Source organism: Equus asinus, chromosome 22 (assembly GCF_041296235.1).
Source record: "Equus asinus isolate D_3611 breed Donkey chromosome 22, EquAss-T2T_v2, whole genome shotgun sequence".
Taxonomy (NCBI): domain Eukaryota; kingdom Metazoa; phylum Chordata; class Mammalia; order Perissodactyla; family Equidae; genus Equus; species Equus asinus.
In genome coordinates this window covers 17,843,885-17,866,273 of record NC_091811.1, presented here as the reverse complement: position 1 = coordinate 17,866,273, position 22,389 = coordinate 17,843,885, and the positions used below count along the sequence as shown (strand labels likewise).

Genomic DNA, 22,389 nt, shown 5'->3' with positions numbered 1-22,389 from the left:
AAACTTTGAGAAGCAGAGGGCTGGGGATCACTGGGACGTCATGCTGGGTCACAGGGTGAGGCTGAGTGCCGCGTCCTATGGTCTGACGGCCAGTTTGTCTCTCGATTCGGCGGCACTGAGGAGGAAGCACAGAGTCTTGTACAAGGGGAAGGCTCGGAGGGAGCTGATACTTTGCCAAGATGCTCTGGAAAGGGAGAGAGGTGGGAGGCATTGTGGCCTTGGCCACGGTAACCAGGCAGCAGTGAAAAGGACCAGAGACATCCCTAGGGCGTGAAAAATCGGGGAAGCTATTCTGGACACTGAACTTTGGGGACACACCTTGCGTCAGAGGCAGCAGCTGGGAAGAAAAAGCACCCCTTCACTTTCTCTGGGAAGCTGGAGGCTCAGCTCCTCCCACCTCAGGTGGCCCCAGTCTTTAAGTGAATTTCTTCACCTTAGAAGTCATAGTGGAGGTAACACAGACCCTCTACCTGAGACGGCTCTGGGGGTGTCATTGGGAATGGAGGCTTAGGAGGGACAGGAGGAAGGCTTTGAAAGAAGAAATAGTGACACCGTCTCCACACCATGGCTTTGGGCTTCAGTGGAGTTTCCAGGGAGGCGGACCCCATGGAGACACTAGCGTACCCTGGAGGGGGTTACTGTCTTGATCTGTGATCTGTTTGAGCTCGGCTCTGCTGCAAACTCCTTCTCCCAGAGACAGGTTTGTAAACAGCACGTAGCGAAATCTTAGGACCAGACACGGAGTTCATATTCTGGGCTCAGGCAGTTGAGCAGCACGTTGGAAAACTCCCTCTCCCTACTTAAGCCAAAGTTGGGACCCCTCCCTGCTAAAGGGTAGCCCTTGTGGGCGGGGAGACTCAGGCTGCGCTGGTGCCTCTGGGCTGTCACTGTCACCTCCTCCATGAAGCTCCCCTGACCAATCTGGGCCTCTCCAACGTTGGGCTCATCAACTTGTGCTGATGGGCTGTTTTCCATCCCATATGACCTGGTGGCTCTGCCCCAGCAGGAAATGGAAGCATAGAAACAGCTAGAGTTGGAGTCAGAAAACTGGGCTCTCATCTCTGCTCTCCTCTTCACTGAGAGGCCTTAGGGAAGCCGCTCAGCGTCTCCTCATCTTTAAAGTGGAGATACTGTGAGGATTAAGGGAGATACCTTATTTGCAAACGTGAAGTGTTACCCAAACCTTAGTGACTGGAAGCAGCTGCCTTGACACAGGGCGTCCACTTGTTGGACGTGAACCTGGTGGAGATGAGAGGCTGCTGGGCCCTCAAGGGCATTTCTATGAAGGTCAGGGTAACACCCTCCAACACACCCATGTGGGTTTGTGTCAGAGGCCGGACCTCTCTGGCCATCCTTTCCTGAGTTTTGGTGGTCAAGGAGGAACTGTGGGTCTGTGTCAAACATCAAAACATCCCAGGGGGACACCCTACTGGGCCAGTAGTCTTTTCTTTTAACAACTTACTCTTGTTATGTGTCACTTTTCTGGCATGTAATTGGCCTGAACCGGGCTATGGGTCAGTCACACTTTAATGTGGATTGGTTTAATTCCCACCGAAAACCGTGCTGCTACCCTCAGAGAGAATGGGTGGCACCATTTCTGTTTTTGGTGGTGGTGGGGTTGTTGGGAGGAGAGGAATAATCTGGGAGGCTGGGCATGTGGAGGGTGGGCTGGCGCTGCTGCTTCAGGGGCCTGTGGCCCTGAGCCCAGGGGAAGGGGTCCAACGTGCTTGGAAGCCGCACTTCAGTTCCCCACACGTGACTGTGTCCTTGCACACACCTCTGCTCCATTGTTTTCCAATGACATCCTGTTTCCTCGATTCCGAACCACAAATTCACATTCCTCTTCGAGTGCCTGTGGACCTTGTTCACATCCTGGGTAAAGTGTTTATGTCTGAGCGTGAAGGACCACCTGGTGCAAAGGGAAGGCCCCTTTCCTCAATCTCTGCTCCTGGTCAGGCAGGCCCCAGGGTCCCAGGTCAAGACCATGGGTCTCCTAGCCTGCCAGCACAGGGACCAGGGAGAGACGGCGGGAGTCCTGGTGCCCTGTGCTTGGAGAGACTGCTCTTCCTAAGCCATGCAGCAGGACCTGGCTCCCAGACCAGCCCAGAGAGAGCCAGAAACAGCCAACAATGTGCTGAGTCACTTCCCCAGCTGCAGCCTTAGTTTCTACATCAGTAAATGGTGCCTTTAGACCAGATCGCTGATTCTCGCTGTTTGGACCGTGTTCACCTGTGTCAGAATCACAGGCGTGGAGGGTGGAGTGTTCATTAGAAATGCAGAGTGGTGGGTTTACACCCTAAATTGGAGAAAGCATTCAGATCTGATCTGCTTCCAACAGTTGGCCTGCTTCCCAGGATGCTTCTCGCTCCAACACGCTGGGGAGCCCTGCTTTCTCGCTTAGCGCCTCAGTCATGGCGTCCAAGAGCCCAGACGGGACTCGAGGCCACAGGGGAGAACTTCTCTGGTTTGCTCTGGCCTCTTGGGTGGACACCCAGCCCACCCTTTCCTAGCAGTTTCAGGACGTGCTAACCTGCGGGTTGGTGGAGTGTGGGAGTTCCTCCTCCCTCCCCGGCACTTTCTTATGGCTCGTCTTCCTCATGGCTGCACGTCATCAGATGCCCCCTGAGTCCTGCGGGAGAGAATAAAACAAATAAAATATGAGGCTAAGCTAGAGTTCTCCCCGCATTAGTGGTTCACTGAGCCCAGAGCACTCAGGTGCCCGTGCGACAGCTTCGTGCTGCGAAGGGAGGTTTGGACTTGGAGTCAGGAAATCTAGTGTGGGCTCTGCCCCGTGTTAACATGTAAACCAATAGTTCGCAGCCGGGGTGATTTTTCCCCTAGAGAACGTTTGGCAGTAGCCGGAGACATTTTTGAGTTGTCACACTGCGGGGTGGAGGACGCTACTGGCATCTGGTGGGGAGAGGCCCTGGATCCTGCTAATTGTCCCACCCCGCACAGAGTGCAACAGAGAGGGGTCTGGCCCCACATGTCAATGGTGCCAAGGTGGGGAAACCCTGTTGTAAACTAAGGCCTCAGTTTCTGCATCTGTAAAATGGATTTAGTCTAGATTAGTGTTTTTCAAACTGAGTCACAACCTAGGCGTCCTAAAATCAATTAATGGTTGTAACCAGCATTAAAAAAAATTAAATTAAATGGAATAGAAGACATCAGAAAGTATCTGTGTGCATGGCACATGGGAGGAGTCGGTACTGTTATGTGAGATGTGTGAGTGTGCAGACTGGGTCATGAAGTAAATTGTGTTTTTACTCTGCTTTCTGCAAAAAGTCTTAAAGCTGCTTATTTAGATGATCTCCAGGATCCTTTGTGCTGCTGTAGCATGTTTTTCTGAATTGAAGACTTCTCCAGGACCCACTTCCAAAATCCCCTCGCTACCCTCCTGCCTTGTATGTGGATTGACTGCCCTTAGGTCCTCCCTCAGCCATCCAGGGTGGACCCTCATATGCCCATCACTCAGATTCTGCCATTAACTTTATTATTATTATTTAAAAATTTTTTTTGAGGAAGATTAGCCCTGAGCTAACATCTGCCACCAATCCTTCTCTTTTTTTGCCGAGGAAGATTGGCCCTGAGCTAACATCCGTGCCCATCTTCCTTAACTTTATACGTGGGGTGCCTGCCACAGCATGGCTTGATAGGCAGTGCGTAGATCCACACCCGGGATCTGAACAAGTAAACCCTGGGCTTCTGGAGCAGAACGTGCGAACTTAACCACTGTGCCACCAGGCCAGCCCCTGCCATTAACTTTTTAGTTTGTTCAATCACTGATTTATCTGGTTCTATCTGTTTTTCTTGGCTAATCTCTTGCTGTCAGAAAGTTTGCTTAACTTTTTAAGGATTTGCTTGTTTTAAGTGAAGATGCGGTGCAGGCAAGACTTCTCAGTCGAATAGGACAAACCCCTTAGCTTGGTTGGCATCTCCTGTTCCTCCTGACGGTGCTGGTCCACAGTTCTGTGGAACGTGGCTGTGGACTGTGGGTGGTCTGTGGGCCTTTCTTGGTGGTCTCTGAGCTGCTGGCAGTTTATCATTCAAGCCTGTTCTGAGAATGGGCTGGTTATTTACATGCGATGGCCCTCACTGTGATCTCACCAGGAACAAGTCTATTTTCTGGCTCATTCCAGTTGGTTAGGAGTGTGTGTGCGTGTGTGCGCGCACATGTGTGTGTGTACCAGGTGGTCACGTCCTCCAGCAGCCTTGGTGCAGCACAGGCCCCCTCTCAGACCTGCCAGGCTGTGACTGAGGCGACCCCTTCCTTGGTTCTCTTTACCAGTGGCCCCAGCTGTGGCAGCAGCACTTCATGTCAACAAACCTTCCCGAGTCTTCTAGGCTTAGTTCCATAGACATTCTTGCCTCCTCTTTGCTGAGGACCTGGAGCCCACCCTCTCCTGAGAAGGCACATTTCCTCATGGTCAAGGTTAACCTTTGCACCTGGGTCCTAGGCCCCATTTCTTCAGGAACCCTAAGGCACTGTGTCTCCACATTTGCCTCTCCTTCTCCGGCATCTTCCGTCTCTGTCTTCACTGGCTGCCCTTCGTCTTCCCTATTTCCATCAATCTCTCAGTCTTGAAGGCTTGAGCCTCAGACTCTACCCTGTTCCTCCTGGCGCCTTCATCTCCTATGGCCTCTCGCTTATCTTTGAATGTCAAGGGCCCAGCACAAGCCTCAGTTCTCAAGGGCTAGCTGTGGATTGCTGAGTCTTTGTAACGCTGCAGGATGGGGCTCCTGACTGTTTTCCTGCTTTCATGTCAACTGCCATCACCCGTGTCTCTGTGTCTGCCCCTCACAACTGGACTGTTGTCAGAGACTACGTTATCATGCGTTTGGCGATTCAAATGTCCCTAATGGCAGCATGGATCATTTATTGCGTCCTGATTAAGTCCCCCACACCGAGTGAGGCACTTTACCTACAGTGTCTCTAAACTTCTCCCAGAGAATCAAATTCAGTCAACTGAGGTGGGACTCAGGCATCTCCATTTTAAACAAGAGCCCAGGGACTCCGAGTTAGGCTGTCCCGAGAGAACATTTTCTAACACTGATCTTATCTTTATACTTAGATCACAAACTTGCAGAAGGAAGGAATCATGCTTTTACATTTTCCTTTTGAGAAATATTAGAGATTATTAGAGGACTTTGTATCTGAAAGGCACTCAACAATTATTTTTAGATGAATGGAAAGATGAGTGAGTAAATGAGATTTTTGGGGAGATTTTTGTTGCCCATGTAAGTCTTTTTGGGAGTTTTTCACTGAGATAAGATTATAGGGATGATGATTATAAATAAATTTATGAACTTTTTTGGGTAATAATCACCACTGCTGATTCTTTTCTCTTTCAGGGGACTTCCAAAATGGCAAGAGAGTGAGTCTCTCTGTGTATCTCGGGGAATTCTTTGACATCCATTTGTTTGTCAACGGTACTGTGCTGCAAGGGGACCAGAGGTAAGTCAGAAGCCCAGAATGTCTGAATTAGAAAGGACCCTGGGGATCCCCCTTGCCAATACCCCTCATTTTTCAGACGAAGGAGCTGGAGCTCAGAGAGAGGAAGGAAATGTGCCCAGAGGAAGCGACAGGCTGAACCCTGTAGCGTGGGGTTGGGGTTGAAGGGTGAGAGGGACATCCAGAAAATGTGTGAAAACCTCACTTCCTGAACTCATCCTTGTCCCTCCAGCGTCTCCATGCCCTATGCCTCCAAAGGGCTCTATCTAGAAACTGAGGCTGGGTACTACAAGCTGTCCAGTGAGGCCTATGGCTTTGTGGCCAGGATCGACAGTGGCGGCAACTTTCAAGTCCTGTTGTCAGACAGATACTTCAACAAGACCTGTGGGCTGTGTGGCAACTTCAACATCTTCGCTGAAGATGACTTTATCACTCAAGAAGGTAAGTTGATCTGGGATGCCATTTCTCTAAGGCGTGGTTGTGCTTGTGACTTCTCTGCTCACAAACCTTCACCACTACTCCTCTCCTGGCATTCCGGCCTTCCCATGACTCACCTGAGTTTATCCTGCCAACCCAGTCTCTCAGTATTCTGGTCACTGCCTAGACCTCTGTCAAACCAGAACTTGGAGCTTCTGCAACCTGACTTGGTTCAATTTTGAATTCCCCATAGCAACTCATAATTGTAGATGGTTGGTAAATGCTGGATGGTTTGAACAGACCCTCCTGAGCCACTACAATGAAACTTCATGGATGAAATCTATAAGATTTCATAATAGTAAGATCATTTGTTTCTGTCTTCTCCAACATTCATTTCTCAAACTTTTTATGGTCCAATATGTACATTTAAGGCTATAAATTTTCCTTAAATATTACTTTAGCTGCACCAAACCAATTTTGATATGTAATGTTTCTTTTTCATTCAGTTCTATGAATTTTCTAATTTCCATTTTAAGTTCATTCTTAATCTAAAAAATGTGTTAAAAATTTCCAAATGTTTAAAATTTTTGAAGTTACCTTTTGTAACTAAATTGATTTCTAATTTAAATTAGAAATTTGAGGATATTTGTTTGTGGCCGGGTACATGATCTTTTTTGCAATTGTTCTATGTATGCTCCAAAAGAATTATTCTCTGATTGCTGCAAGAGTCTATATATACCTGTTGAGTATTAAGTATATTAAGTTTGTTAATTGTTATTCAAATCTTCTATGTATTAACTACTTTTTTGCCTGCTTCATCTGCCCATTACTAAGAGAGTTATATTAAATTTTTCTACAATGGTGGTGAATTTGTCAATTTTTTTGTGTAATTCTCTCAAGTTTTGCTTTTTATACTTTGAGCTTTCATTATTTGATTTTAGAAATGTTGACTCTTTCTGGTGAATTGTTCCTTTCATGTAATGACTCATCATTTTTAACAATGCCTTTTACCTTAAGATCTCTCTGATATTAATATAGATACTCCATCTTTCTTTGGTTAGGGTGTGCTTGATATATATATATATATATTTTTTTATAATTCTTTTTGTTTTTTTTTTTTAAAGATTTTATTTTTTCCTTTTTCTCCCCAAAGCCCCCCGGTACATAGTTGTGTATTCTTCGTTGTGGGTTCCTCTAGTTGTGGCATGTGGGACGCTGCCTCAGCGTGGTCTGACGAGCAGTGCCATGTCCGCGCCCAGGATTCGAACCGACGAAACACTGGGCCGCCTGCAGTGGAGCGCGCGAACTTAACCACTCGGCCACGGGGCCAGCCCCTTGATATATATATTTTTATAATTTCAACCTTTCTGTGTGGCTTTCTTTCAGATGTGTCTGACGAAAGCAGCACACAGCCAGATTTTATTATTTTTAAAAATGAGATTTATTGAGGTATGATTTACAGACAGTAAAATTCACCCTTTCAGGGGATAGTTCTATGAGTCTTCTCAAAAGCGTAGACCCCTGTAACCACCACAATCAATCTACGGAAGTTTCATCACCCCCAAAATTCCTGTGCCCCAACTCCTAGCCCCGGTTGCCACTCATCTTTTATCTGTTCCTATTCCTGTTCCTGTTACTATTCTGTTCCTATAGTTTTGATTTTTCCAAAATTCCCACAAGTATAATCATACAGCACTTAGAGTATTTTCCCTTTAAGTCTGTCTTTTTTCATGTAACACACTCCACTAGGCATTCATCCATGCCGTCACCCGGCTGTCTTTCCTGGCTATTGTTGAGGGGTAATACTGCAATTTGTCTACCCGTTCACCAGTTGAAGGACACTTTAATGTTTCCAGTTTTTGGCAATTATGAATAAAGCCCCTATAAATCTTCCTGTATAGATATTTTTTCTCCATTTTTTAAATTGTGGTAAAATACACATGACGTAAAATTTACTATCTTACTCATTTTTCAGTGTGCAGTTCAGTGACGTTAAGTACATTTACAGTGTTGTGCAACCATTGCCACCATCCATCTCCCTAACTCTTTTCATCTTGCAAGACTGAAACTCTATCCCCATTAAATAGTAACTCCCCGTTCTCCTCTCCCTCCAGCCCCTGACAATTACCATTCTACTCTCTGTCTCTGTGATTCTCACTATGCCAAATACTTCTTGTAAGTGGAATCAGACAGTATTCATCTTTTTGTGACTGGCCTATTTTACTTGGCATAACGTCCTTAAAATTTATCCACGTTGTAGCATATGTCAGAATTACTTTTCTTTTTTATTTTTCCTGAGGAAGATTTGCCCTGAGCTAACATCCACTGCCAATCTTCCTCTCTTTGTAGGTGAGCTGCCACCACATCATAGCCACTGTCAGATGAGTGGTGTAGGTCTGTGTCTGGGAACCAAACCCAGGCTGCCAAAGCGGAGTGCACTGAACTTAACCACTAGGCCACCAGGGCTGGCCCACAATTTGTTTCCTTTTTGGGGCTGAATATACATTGTATGTACATACCATATTTTGCTTATCCATTCATGCATTGATGGACACTTGGGTTGCTTCCACGTTTAGCTACAGGGAATAATGCTGCTATGAACCTGAGTGTACAAATATCTTTTCAAGATCCTGCGTGCAATTCTTTTGTGTATATACCCAGAAATGGAATTGCTGGATCATATGGTAGTTCTATTTTTAATTCTTTGAGGGACTGTCACACTGTTATCCACAGCCGCTCTGTCATTTTACATTTCACCAACAGTTACAAGGGTTCCGATTTCTCACATCCTTCTCAACACTGTTATTTTCTGTTTTTTTGATAGTTGCTGTCCCTATAAGTGTGAGGTGGTATTCACGTGTAGGTTTTTGTGTAGACATGTGCTGTAATTTCTCTAGTAAAATATCTAGGAGTGGAATTACTGGATGGTGTGACAAGTGTACGTTTAACTTTATAAGAAACTGCCAAGCTGTTTTCCAAAGTGATTGTATCATTTGCATTTCTACCAGCAATGTTTGAGTTCCAGTTCTTCTTTATCCTTGCCAGCATTTGAAATTGTCACCTTATTTTTTTTAATTTTAGCAGTTTTAATAGATGAGTAGCGGTATCTCGTTATTATTATTTTAACGTCACCTAATCTTTTCTGTTTTCTTACTGAAAGTTTTGCTTCTTTTCATTCATTTTGTGTTAAATTGTGTCATTAATGTATTTGGATTGTATTAACCATCTTATTTTGTGCTTTCTACTGTTACTGCCTTTTCTAAGCTACTTCTTTCCCTACTACTCTCGCTGCTCCACCTTGTTTGAATAACCACTAAATTTGGTGTTATTATTATGGTTTTACACAATCATTGCTTCTTTAGATACGCCTTCATGTTTAACATGGTTCTTTGCTCATAATTTCTCCTTGCATCTTACTCTTTTTTCTAGATTCAATTTCCATTTTTCTAAAAAATTTCCCTTAGTAGTTCCTTTATTCAGGGTCTGGTAGTGATAAATGAAACACTCCTCATTCTTAGATGATATTTTAGCTAGGCATCGATTTCTAGAGCATCAGTTACTTCTCACAGTACTTTGAGCATGCTATTCCATTTTTGCTGTTGGGATGTATGCTATCAGTCTAATTGTTATTTCTTTGCAGATCAGATGTCTTTTATCTTTATGTATAAGTCATCTATTTGTTTTTGGTATTCTGAAATTTCACTATGTTGTGCCTAGATGTGGGCTTTATTTTTATTATCTTGCTTGAGACTTATTGTGATTCCTGAATCTGATGATTCCTGTCTCATCAGATTTAAAAAAGTTTCAGTCATTTTCTTTCTTTCGATTAGACATATGTTGGATGTTTTTATTCCATTCTTTTTTTTTTCTCTTTACCTTACTTCCACTTTTCTCTCTTTATCCCCCTTTGTTGCTTTTTGGGTCGTTTGCTTAGATCATGAAGAGTGATCATGCTGGCTTGTGAGAACCAACTGTGTGCATCGTTTCCAATTCTGCATTCAGTAATGTCATGTTGGTAACATGAAATTGGCCATGGTGGGAGTATTTATACCATGGAAAGCAGCAAACCCTACAAATCAGGGCTTTGCTCTTCACCCAGAGAGCTGGCTTATCAGCACATCACTACTGAGATCTATCTTCTAGTTCATTAATTCTCTCTCAACTCTGTAATTGACAGATGATATCTAATCCAATTGAGTTTTCCTTTTATTTCATTGACTGTATTTACAATTTTAGGAGGTAAATGGCTCTTTTTCACCTTTATTATTTTTTATTATTGTCATGTTCTTTTATCGTTTCAATTATTTTTTTTGTTTCGTATTTTTGTTTATTTATTTTTTATTGAGGTCACATTGGTTTATAACGTTATATAAATTTCAGGTGTACAACATTATATTTCAACTTCTGTATAGACTACATTGTGTTCACCACCAAAATTCTAGTTGCCATTCTTCACTGTACACAGGTGCCCCTTTACCCCTTTCTCCCTCTCCGCAATCCTTTTCCCCTTTAGTAGCCACTAATCTGTTCTCCGTGTCTACGTGTTTGTTGATCTTCCAGATATAAGTGAAATCCTACAGTATTTGTCTTTCTCAGTCTGACTTATTCTGCTTAGCATAATACCTCAAGGTCCATCCATGTTGTCATAAATGGCAAGATTTCATCTTTTTTTATGGTTAAGTAGTGTTCAATTGTATGATATATATCTCACATTTTCTTTATTTTTTTCTCAGTGGGCACTTAGGTTGTTTCCTAGTCTTGGCTATTGTGAATAATGCCGCAATCAACATAGGAGTGCATGTATCTTTTTGAATTAGTATTTTTGTTTTCTTTGGATATATACCCAGAAGTGGAATTACTGGATCATGTGGTAGTTCTATTTTTAATTTTTTGAGGAATCTCCATACTGTTTTTCATAGTGGCTGCATCAATTTACATTCCATCAGCAGTGTACAAGCGTTCCCTTTTCCTCACATCCTCTCCAGCACTTGTTATTTCTTGTCTTTTTAATAATAGCCATTTTGATGGGCATGAGGTGCTGTCTCAGTGTTTTGATTTGCATTTCCCTAATGATTAGTGATGTTGACCATCTTTTCATGTGCCTGTTGGCCATCTGTATATCTTCCTTGGAAAACGTTTGTTCAGATCTTCTACTCATTTTTTAATTGGGTTTTTTGTTTTTGTTGTTATTGAGTTGTATAATTTCTTTATATATTTTGGATATTAGCCCCTTATGGAATACATGATTTGCAAATATCTTCTACCAATTGTTAGGTTGTTTATTTGTTTTGTTGATGGTTTCCTTTGCTGTGTAGAAGCCCTTTAGTTTGATGTAGTCCCATTTATTTATTTATTTATTTTTTGTTTCCCTTGCCTGAAGAGACATATTCAAAAAGATGCTGCTGAGACTGATGTCAAAGAATGTACTGCTCATGTTTTCTTCTAGAAGTTTTATGGTTTCAAGTCTTACATTCAGGTCTTTAATCCATGTTGAGTTAATTTTTATTTATGGTGTGAGGTAGTGGTCTACTTTCATTCTTTTGCTTGTGGCTGTCCAGTTTCCCCAACCATTTATTGAAGAGACTTTTCCACTGTATGTTCTTTGCTCCGTTGTTGAAAATTAGCTGTCCATAAATGTGTGATTTTTTTCTGGGCTCTCAGTTCTGTTCCATTGATCTGTGTGTCTGTTTTTCTGCCAGTACCATGCTGTTTTGAATTCTATAGCTTTGTAGTATATTCTGAAATCAGGAAGTGTGATACCTTCAGCTTTGTTCTTTTTTCTCAGGATTGCCTTGGCTACTTGGGGTCTTTTGTTGTTCCATATACATTTTAGGATTCTTTGTTCTATTTCCATGAAAAATGCCATTGGGATTTTGATAGGGATTGCATTGAATCTATAGATTGCTTTAAGTAATAAGGATATTTTAACTATGTTAATTATTCCAACCCATGAGCATGGAATATCTTTCCATTTCTTTGTATCTTGTTCTATTTCTTTCAACGATGTCTTTTAGTTTTCAGCATACAGGTGTTTCACCTCCTTGGTTAAATTTATTCCTCAGTATTTTATTCGTTTTGTTGTGACTGTAAATGGGATTGTAATCTTGATTTCTCTTTTTGTTAGTTTGGTGTTAGTGTATAGAAACACAACAGATTTTGTAAATTATGTACCCTGAAAATTTACTATATTTGCTAACTATTTCTAATAGTTTTTTTGTGAATTCTTTAGGGTTTTCTATGTATGAAATCATGTCATCTGCAAATAGTGACAGTTTTGCTTCTTCCTTTTCAATTTGGATTCCTTTTATTTCTTTTTCTTGCCTAATTGCTCTGGCTAAAACTTCCAATAATATGTTGAATAAGAGTGGTAAGAGTGGGCATCCTTGTCTTGTTCCTGTTCTCAGAGGGATGGCTTTGAGTTTTTCACCATTGGGTATGATGTTAGCTGTGGGTTCGTCATATATGGCCTTTATTATGTTGAGGTACTTTCTTTCTACACTCATTTTATTGAGATTTTTAGAAATCATAAATGGATGCTGAATCTTGTCAAATGCTTTCTCTGCATCTATTGAGATGATCATGAGACTTTTATTCTTCATTTTGTTAATGTGGTGTATCATGTTGATTGATTTGTGAATGTTGACTGGAATGAAACCCACTTGATTGTGGTGTATGATCCTTTCAATGTATTGTTGTGTTTGATTTGGTAATATTTTTGTTGAGGATTTTTGCATCTATATTCATTAGTGATATTGGCCTGTCATTTTCCTTCTTTGTGTTGTCCTTGTCTGGTTTTGGTATCAGGTAATATTGGCCTCATAGAATGAGTTAGGAAGCATTCCATCTTTTTCAATTTTTTGGAATAGTTTGAGAAGGGTAGGTATTAAAACTTTTTTGAATGTTTGGTAGAATTCATCAGAGAAGCTGTCTGGTCCTGGATTTTTATTTTTTTGGGAAGTTTTTAATTACTGTTTCAATCTCTTTACTTGTGATTGGTCTATTCAGATTCTCTATTTCTTCTTGATTCAGTTTTGGAAGGTTGTATGATTCTGAGGATTTATCCATTTCTTCCAGGTTATCCAATTTTTTGGCATACAGCTTTTCATGGTATTCTCTTGTAATCTTTTGTATTTCTGTGATGTCTGTTGTAATTTCTCCTCTATCATTTCTGATTTTATTTATTTTAAGCCTTTTTTTTTCTTGGTCAGTCTGGCTAAGGGTTTGTTAATTTTGTTTATCTTTTCAAGAAAGAGCTCTTAGTTTTATTGATCATTTCTGTTGTCTTTATAGTCTCTATTTCAGTTATTTCCACTCTGATTTTTATTATTTCATTTCTTCTACTGACTTTGGGCTTTATTCTTCTTTTTCTAGTTCTTTTAGGTGTAGTGTTACATTGTCTATTTGAGGTTTTTCTTGTTTGTTGAAGTAGGCCTGTATTCCTATATACTTCCCTCTTAGTACCACTTTTACTGCATCCCATAAATTTTGGTATGTTGTATTTTCATTTTCATTTGTCTCCAGATATTTTTTGATTTTTCCTTTGATTTCTTCATTGATCCAATAGTGTTTCAGTAGTGTGTTGTTTAGTCTCTACCTATTTGTGACTTTTCCATCTATTTTCTTGTAGTTAACTGCTAGTTTCATACTATCATGGTTGGAAAAAATGCTTGATATGATTTCAATCTTCTTAAATTTATTTGCTTGCCTTGTTTCCCAACATATGGTCTACCTTTAAGAATGTTCCATGTGCACTTGAGGAGAATGTGTATTCTGTTGCTTTTGGATGGAATGTTCTATATATATTCATTAAGTCTGTCTGATCTAGTGTTTTATTTAAGGCCTATGTTTCCTTATTGACTTTCTCTCTGGATGATTTATCCATTGGCATAAATGGTGTATTAAACTCCCCTAGTATTATTTGTGTTTCTGTCAATGCCTCCTATTAAGTCTATTACTTTATATACTTTGGTGCTTTTATGTTAGGTGCATATATATTAATAAATGTTTTGTCTTCTTGATGGAGTGTCCCTTTTATCATTAGATAATGTCCTTATTTGTTTTCTGTTAGCTTTCTTGGCTTGAAGTCTATTTTGTTGGATATGAGTATGACTACACCCACTTTCTATTGTTTTCCATTTGCTTATAGTATCACCTTCTACTCCTTTACTTTGAGCCTGCGTTTGTCTTTAGAGCTGAGATATGTCTCCTGGAGGCAGCATATTTTTGGGTCTTGTTTTTTAATCCATCTGGCTACTCTGTTTTTGATTGGTGAAGTCAATCCACTTGCAGTTAGGGTAATTATTGATATGTGAGGGCTTTATAGTGCCATTTTATCTTTGTCTTCTTTGTTGCTATATATTTCCATTGTTTCTTTTTCCTTGTATTTCTGCCTGCCATTTTAGTTTGTTGGTTTTCTGTGATGTGTTTCTCAATTTCCTCTTTTTTTATGTTTTGTGGCTCTGCTCTGAATTTTTGTTTTGTGGTTACCATGAGGTTTGTTTAAAAGATCTCATAGATGAGATAGTCATTTTTCTGCTGATAGCATCTTGCCTTCATTTGCCTGTACAGGTTCTGTCCTTTTCCTCTTCTTCTATGTTTCTGTTGTCACAAATTATTCCTTTTTGTATTGTGAATTCATTACCAAACTGAAGTGGTTATAGTTATTTTTAATGCTTTCTTTCCCTTTAACCTTTCCATTATAATTAAGTGTTTACCAACCTATTCTGATATAGAGTTGCAATTTTCTGATTCGGTCTGTCTACTTGTCACTTTGCTTAAAGGTCTTTTTGTTTCAGGTAGGAGTGCTCTTTTCAAGATTTCTTGTAAGGCAGGTCTAGTGGCTTGAATTCCCTTAGCTTTGCTTGTCTGGGAAAGCCTTTATTTCTCCTTCATGTTTGAAAGATAACTTTACTGGATAGAGTATTGTTGGCTGACAGTTTTTATCTTTCAATATTTTGAATGTGTCATTCTACTCTCTTGGTGTATAGAGTTTCTACTGATAAATCTGCTGATAGCCAAATGGATATTCCCTTTTAGGTTACTGGTTTTTCCTCCCTGGCTGCTCTTAATATTCTTTATCATTGAATTTTGACTGTTTTAATATAATGTGTCTTGGAGAAGGTCTTTTTGCGTTGAAATAATTAGGTATCCTATTAGCTTCATGTACTTGTATATCCAATTCTTTCTCCAGATTGGGGAAGTTCTCAGCTGCTATTTCTTTAAATAAGCTCTCTGTTCCCTTTTCCCACTCTTCTCCTTCTGGGATACTCATTATCCTTTTGTTGCTTTTCCTAATTGAACTGGATATTTCTCATAGATTTTTATCCATTAAAAAAAAATCTTAGTTCTTTCTCCTCTTCCACCTGAATCATTTCTAGATTTTTGTTTTTGAGCTCACTAATTCTCTCTTCCATATGGTCTGCTCTATTTCCACAGCTTTCTACTTTAGTTGTCTCATTTATCGAGTTCTTCATACCCAGAATTTCTGTTTGGTTCTTTTTTTAGAGTTTCAATCTCTTTGGTGAAGTACTCCTTCTGTTCCTTAATTTTATTCCTGAGCTCATTGAACTGTCTTTCTGAGTATTCTTGTAGCTTGTTGTGTTTCTTCATGACAACTATTTTGAATTCTCTATCAGTTAGATCACAACCTCCCATGACTTCAAGTTTGGTTTCTGGAGAATTGTCATTTTCTTTTTGTGTTACCATAATTTTTCCTGGTGCTTGATGAGTTGTTTCGCTGCTGGTGCATTTGTAGTAGCAAACACCTTTCTTATTTAGATAAGGCTTTGTCTACTTTGATTCTGAGCTGGTTCTGGTTGTATTTGAGAACATGCACTTTCCGCTCTCCACTGCCTCTACCAGAGGTATGGTCAGTGTCCTCATTGTGCTGCTTGTGCCTCTGAGGTTGCTGGTGCCTTGCTGCTTCTGGTGTCACTGTGGTCATGTGCTATCCCACTGGAGTCACTGGGCTGGTGAGCATCTCTCCTCCTTCCAGGGTCACCTGGGTCATGGATTCCAATGCTGCAATGGGGGTAGGGGAAAGGTGGGATGGGAGCCAGGATCAAGGGCACCTCCATCACATCCAGGGATATTGGGTTTGCAGGTGCTGGTGCCGTAGGTTAGGAGGCCAGGGTTGCAGCCACCAAGGCAGCCTGTGGGGACTGGGCTCATGGGCTCTGTTGTCACTGTTACTGGACTTTCCATGGCCTCAGGCCCTGCTGAAGCTGGGGGCCACTGTTGCGCATGCTGCCTCTGCTGCTGCTCCTAGGTTTTCTGGGAGTGTTGGCACTACCACTGCTGGGGGTGTTGGGTTTGTGGGTGTCACTGCTGCTGCTGGGCAGGCTGGGATTGTGGGCACTCTGCCACCTCCACAGGGGGAGAGGTACTTGTGTTGCAGGCACTGCCATGATTCCTGAAGCACTGCCCCTGCTTCTGCACAGGCACTGCCCCTGCTTCTGGAGGCACCAGAGTCTCAGATGCAGCCCCTGCTGCTGAGGGGGCTGGGGTTGGAGGCATAGCTGATGGGAGAGGGAAGGAGGCTGGGTCATGGGCTGTGCTGTATTTCCTGGATCCTCAAGTTGTGGGCACCACCTTGGTTCCTGGGGCCTCTGTTCATGGTGTTGCCATGGATCCTGGGGCCTCTGGTTTTGGGTACTGCTGTAGTTCCTGGAGCCTCTGGTTTCTGGAGCCACCTCCAGTGCTCTCCTAGCTCCACTGCCTCCCCTAGATCCTGTCTAGCCACCTTCCAATGTATAGATGTCTGGATCTCTTAGGCATTCTGGTGTGCTGTGCAGAGAGTCCTTTGTTGGTCTATGGATGTCCTACTGGCTATAACTTAGTGGAGAGAGACAAAGGGGGCAACTCATTCTGCCATGGTGCTGATGTCACTTTTTCAATTTCTTCTTTATAACAATAATTTTAAATATATTTGTTTTATAACTTCTATACAAAAACTTTATTATCTGAAGTTTTGAGAGCTCTAATCATGCTATTTTTGTGTCTGCTGACTCTTGCTTAAAGCAGATTGTCTCCTATGTTTCATAATTTTGGATTGTGAGCTCATATTTAGAAGGATTTTATGTTAATTTTTTAATATGGAGTTACTGAATCTCACAAGACGTATAAACTGGAATCTCAATCAAGGACTTTCCCACCACTAAAAATTCTCAGAGAAGACTTTTTACTCCTCCTTTTCCAGAGCCCAGACCAAGGAAACAAACTTGCTTATTATTTCCTTGTTTCTCAGAGTGAATTTTTTCTTTTCAACTTTCTCATGGAGGGTGTAGTCCTTCAAGAGTCCCAGCTTCACAAGGGGATCTCCAGCCCACCTCCCCACATAATGAAGACTCAAGACTCATTCCCATCTCCACAGAGCTGTTCAAACCCAGGCCCCTTGGTTGGTAGGATTGCCACCCTCACTCTGTTACCCTGCAGTCAGAGCATCAAGTCACACTTGCCAGTTCTGTTTTCAACTTTCTTTCCTTATCCTTCCTGTCTCCCTCTCTTTCTCATTCTTCCTTTATGTCTCTTGTAAGTCCCTCTACTTTTTTGTGAGATTAACCATGGATTCAACAGGCTACTTTTCCTTTGCAGTGGCACAGTTTTCAGATTATTTTATTCTGCTATATTGCTGGAAATGGAACTCCCAACCCAGAGATATCTTTTTCTTATTCCACACTTCAGGGTTTAAAAAACTGAAAATGGAACCTGTGCTGATGGGGAGAAGGTGGTGCTGTTGGCAAGAAGTCAGGGCTCTGGTGACATTTTGGAAATCATCTTCAGAGGATTGTGGGTTTAGTTCTGTTTGGTTGGTGAAGATTCTACAATTTTTGTCCCCAAACAGTTAACCTTGCTTCCTGCCAGAGTGGGAATCTGCCCAGCTGGGCTGTAGCTCTGGCCCTCAGATTTTTCTGTGAGAACATTTGTAGCTGCATCTATTAGACATCCTTATGCCTCATCTCAGATTGAGCCTGTAGAGTTCCACTTCAGAGAGGGTGAGGGATGCAAAGGAGGTTAGAGGTCACCTAGTCTAACCTCTCATTTTATGTATGAGGAACTGGGCTCAGAGGAATGATGAGATCAGCTCAAGGTCACATAGGGTGTAGAAGGAGAGCTGAGACCAGACCCCAAGGGTCTTGATTCTCTCTAGGTCTTTCCCCACTCAACACAAAGTCTCTTCTCTGTCTCTTCCTTAGTATGGCGTGTTAGAAAGTGGACCAGCCTGTGTGGCACGAAGCAGGAACCCAGAGAGCACCTCTTGCAGTGCCTGGCACACAGTAGAAAATCCATAAATTTAAGTTCCTTTCCCTTGGCTTCTTCCAGGGCTTAAAACAACAGAAATTTATCCTCTCACGATTCCAGGAGGCCACAAGTCTGAAATCAAGGTGTTGGCAGGGCCGCACTCCCTCCAGAAGCCCTTGAGAAAAATCTGTCCCTTGCTTCTTCCAATCACTGTTGACTCGTGGCTGCATCATTCCAGTCTCTGTCTCTGTCTCCACACCACCTTCTCTGTGTGTATGTCTGATCCCCCTCTGCTTCTCTTGGACAAAGATACATGTGATTGCATTTAAGGCTCACTCGGGTAATCCAAGATAAGCTCTTCCTCTCAAGATCCTTGACATAATCACATCTTTTGCCATATAAGGTAATTTTCATGGCTTCTGGGAATTAGGAAGTGAATATATCGTTGGGGGGTCATTTTGTCTGCTTAAAACACCCCAGATGTCAACTGCCTATACTTTCAAGGTTTTGCTTTTCTTTCCTTTTCCCAGGGTTAGTTTATTTCCTATTCCCAAGTACATTATTTGACCTTGAAACATGCTTCACTCTTATGGACCTGGCTATGCAAAAGGACTGCTTCCTCAATGCTTGTGAAAGGTCAGCAGCGTCATCAGGCATCTACTTTGCACCAGGCCATGTAGGCCCATGAGGCTCTCTCAGTCTACTGTGGGTAGCTGACAGTGGAATGATTGTTGTGAGTCATAGATGCTGTGAGAGCACAGGGGATGCTGCAACTGTGGGCCTTACGCTCCATGTCACATCCTTGCCTTCATTCTGCAAAAATATTTCAAGTACCCACCATCCACCGGATAAGAATTTAGAGATAAGAGACATAGCCTGTGCCCTGAATTAAGAGCTCACAGTTGAATGGGGGATAAATACAAGCAAAAAGAATACTAACACAAAGGATGACGAGAGTTTTAATAGAGGGATGGCCAGGGTGCTGAGGGAGCAGAGGGGAGGGGCACACTCAACCCAGGCTGGGGTGGGCCACAGGGAATAGAACTAGTTTAGAAGGGCTTCCTGCAGGAAATGGTTCTGGAGCTGCATCTCAAAGAATGAGTGGAGATGTTCAAGGTAACATGGGGGTGGAGAACATTCCTCACAGAGGGAGTAAGGCATGCAAAGTCATGTCAGCGAGTGGATGGGCATGTTCCTCATCGTCTTCGTGTCATCTTCCTCACTGTGCCCATCCATCTAGCCATCCCTCACCAAACACTGGCTGAGCTCTGATGCCCGTGCCTTGTTGTGTTACGCTGAGGGCTGCACAGAAGTTACTCCCACCCCAGATGCTTATGTATGAGTCTAATGGAAGTTGATTCTGGTGACGACAGACCTAGAGTTTTCACTTGGAGGTCCTGGGTCAGGCGTGACTGTGGCTTCATTCTCCTGAAACTTTTCTCCACAGGGACCCTGACCTTGGACCCCTACGACTTTGCCAACTCCTGGGCCCTGAGCAGTGGAGAAGAACGGTGCAAACGGGCATCCCCTCCCAGCAGCCCATGCAACGTCTCCTCCGAGGAAATGCAGAAGGTGGGGACAGCCCAGGCTGTGTGTGGTCTGGTTGGGGTGGGACTTCTGGAATTAAGAGGCAGGAAGACATCTGGTCTGAGGTCCTCCATGTGAGGGAGGAGTGAGCCTCCTGTGGGTCCCTCTGGCTGGTCAATGTAGGGTTCCCACGGGCCCCTTTCCTCCTGAAAACCAACTGAGGCTGCAGTCTGGTTGACTCGTATTCTAACACTGCTCTTGTCTTTGGACTTTAAAAATGGGTCTTGTCTAATGAGTTGGTATAGTGAGCGACTATACTTTTCTGTTTTACACTCCAGCACCCTCTCTTTTCCCCAAATATCGCCGTCGTCACCTGCCACCTGTCTGAAATTCTGCAATAGAAAACCATTCCTCTTTAGGTGTTCAATAAGTGTCATTATGAAGTACAAACAGGAGCACAGGGCCCCGAGGTCTCACCAGCACGTCAGCAGGGGAGGGGCGGGGATGTGCCTGAAGTGACCAGCCTGGACGTTGTAATAATTTCCTAAGGCTGCGCTAGCAGATGATCTCAAACTTGGTGGCTTTCAACAACAGAAATGTACCCTCTCACAGCTCTGGAGGCCTGAAGTCCGAATTAGTTTCCCTGGGCCAAGATCAAGGTCTCGGCAGGGCCGCGCTCCCTCTGGAGGCTCTAGGGGAGACTTCTCTCTGGTCTCTTCCAGCTTCTGGTGGCTGTGACATTCCTTGCTTCTGGCCGCATCCCTCCAGTTGCTGCCTCTGTGGTCACATGGCCTCTTTCTTGTCTGTGTGTGCTTCTGTCCTGAGACTCAGTACAGATGTGGCACCTCCCATCCCTTCCCACACAGTCCCTATTTCTACCAGGATGGTAGCTCGTTAGCAGCTCTTTCCCCTTCAGAATTGCCCTTTAGGATCTTACTAATCAGAACCTGCCTCCACCTTCTGCAGGGAGAGATGGCCTTTGTGCCTCTGTCTGTGGGGTGTTGGGAGGATGACGCTTCAGGAGGGGAAGACCTCATGTGATGGACAACCCCCTCTCTTGGCTTGGGGTCAGGCTGCCTGGGCTGAGGGAGGAGGGAACAGCATGGCTCCCGGATGAAGGTGGGCCCTTGTTAGCACGGATTTCTCTGTTGAGGCTGTGCTCAGAGACTCACCGTCTGGGGAACAAGGCTCCTTGGAGGTGTCATAATTCAGGAAGCAGACTCTGTGAGGGGTCTGGGTGCTGGGTTACTGGCGAGGCTCTCAGGAGCAGCATCTATAAGAGGGTGAGAGAAGCAGTGCTGGGTGGGGGCAGGAGATGCACCACCATGTAGTTACAACTGGGGCCCAGCTGATCCTTCAAGGGGCTCTGAAAGCTAGGGTGGTGCCCAGTGGGCAAGAGGGCCCACGCTGACCAGTCAGTCATTGGATGCAAGCTGCCTCTGGGTGAGGAGGCTGGACAGCTCCCCTGGACTCAGGGCGGTGCCTGCAGAGTGACTCAGCTGTGAGGCCTTAGCAGCCAACACTCCTGGCTGCTGGTGGGTGAGTCCTTCAGCTCTGAAGGGCATCTACGCTGCACCCAGCATCCCCTGCAGAGCTGATTACTTAACAGTGTTACCTCCCTGCCCCTCATCCAGGGAGCAACCACACTCTTCCAACCTACAGCCATACAGGAAGAGGGTGGCCCCCACTTATATCCAGGACCACCGCCATGACGGGACTTGACAGGCCACAGTAAACCCTTTGCCTGGGCATGAATGATTCTACAGAGTGATGAGGAAACCGAAGTCACAGGAGGTTAAGTAGCTGCCCAAAGTCACCAGCTAACAAGTCGCAGAGTCAGAGTTCACACTCTGCCTGGCTCCCCTGCTTCTCTTCTGGTTGTATCGCCACAGGCTACCTGTGGCCCTTGTGTCTTCCTTTAGGAGTTGGGATCCATGATTCTTAAGGTTCCTTTCAGCTCTAAAACTCTTTGATTGTGTGTTCCTGTGGATTGGGCTGGAGAGACAGTTCATAATAGGTCTCAATGAATATTTGATGGATGGATGAATGCAAATTAGGTGGTGTTATTTATCTAGGGATCGGGACTACCTCCAACAATAATTACCCCGAATCCTTCACTCGTAGAAGTCTAATTTACCTAAGTCTGCATATAAGTAGAGAAACTCTAGCCCTCTCCTACTCTAGAAGCAGAATAAAACACACACCCACACAACACCCCCCACCCCTAACTTAGCATGAGAGAGCTTCATTATTAGCTGGTTTCTCACTCAGTGAGTCTCTTCCATTTTCATGGAACAATTTGATCTTGTGAACCAGGGAGTATGTCAGGCCCAGGAAAATATTCTGGGTTGATGCTCAACCTGGCTGCCTAGATTGTAAATACACTCTCCAATTTACAAGCAAATATATTCCAAATGCTCTTTTTCTTGGGTTTCCAGTGCTTCACTTGTGCTAGATTTTCCGGCTAGTCCATAAACATCTGTGTTACCTGGAATGTAGCCCAGTATCAGCCACTCACAAAGGGAGACCCAGTTCTAACACCTGGGAGGAAGGTGTTGTCGTGAGGAAGGGGGGTAGTTTCCTCTCCTTTTCAGGAAAACTTTGAAACATCGGAAGCTTGCCCTTGGTGGCCCCTTGAATTTTTTCTCATCCTTGGGCCTCGGCATTGTGCTGAGGGTATGTGTTTGGGGCCAGACCACTTACGGGCTGTGTAACTCTGGGCAAGACGCTTGCCTTCTCCAAGCCTCAGTTTC

At 43.5% G+C, this 22,389-nt stretch overlaps 1 protein-coding gene across 1 annotated transcript in view; it reads left to right on the top strand.

The window, feature by feature from the left end:
• The window catches only part of VWF (von Willebrand factor), a 153,957-nt gene that overhangs the window by 5,125 nt on the left and 126,443 nt on the right, over positions 1 to 22,389 (top strand). The window contains exons 4-6 of the mRNA XM_070495034.1: positions 5,353 to 5,455; positions 5,685 to 5,893; positions 19,557 to 19,681. Of these exons, the coding sequence (XP_070351135.1) occupies positions 5,353 to 5,455; positions 5,685 to 5,893; positions 19,557 to 19,681 (437 nt within the window). The remainder of the gene's footprint in view (positions 1 to 5,352; positions 5,456 to 5,684; positions 5,894 to 19,556; positions 19,682 to 22,389) is intronic.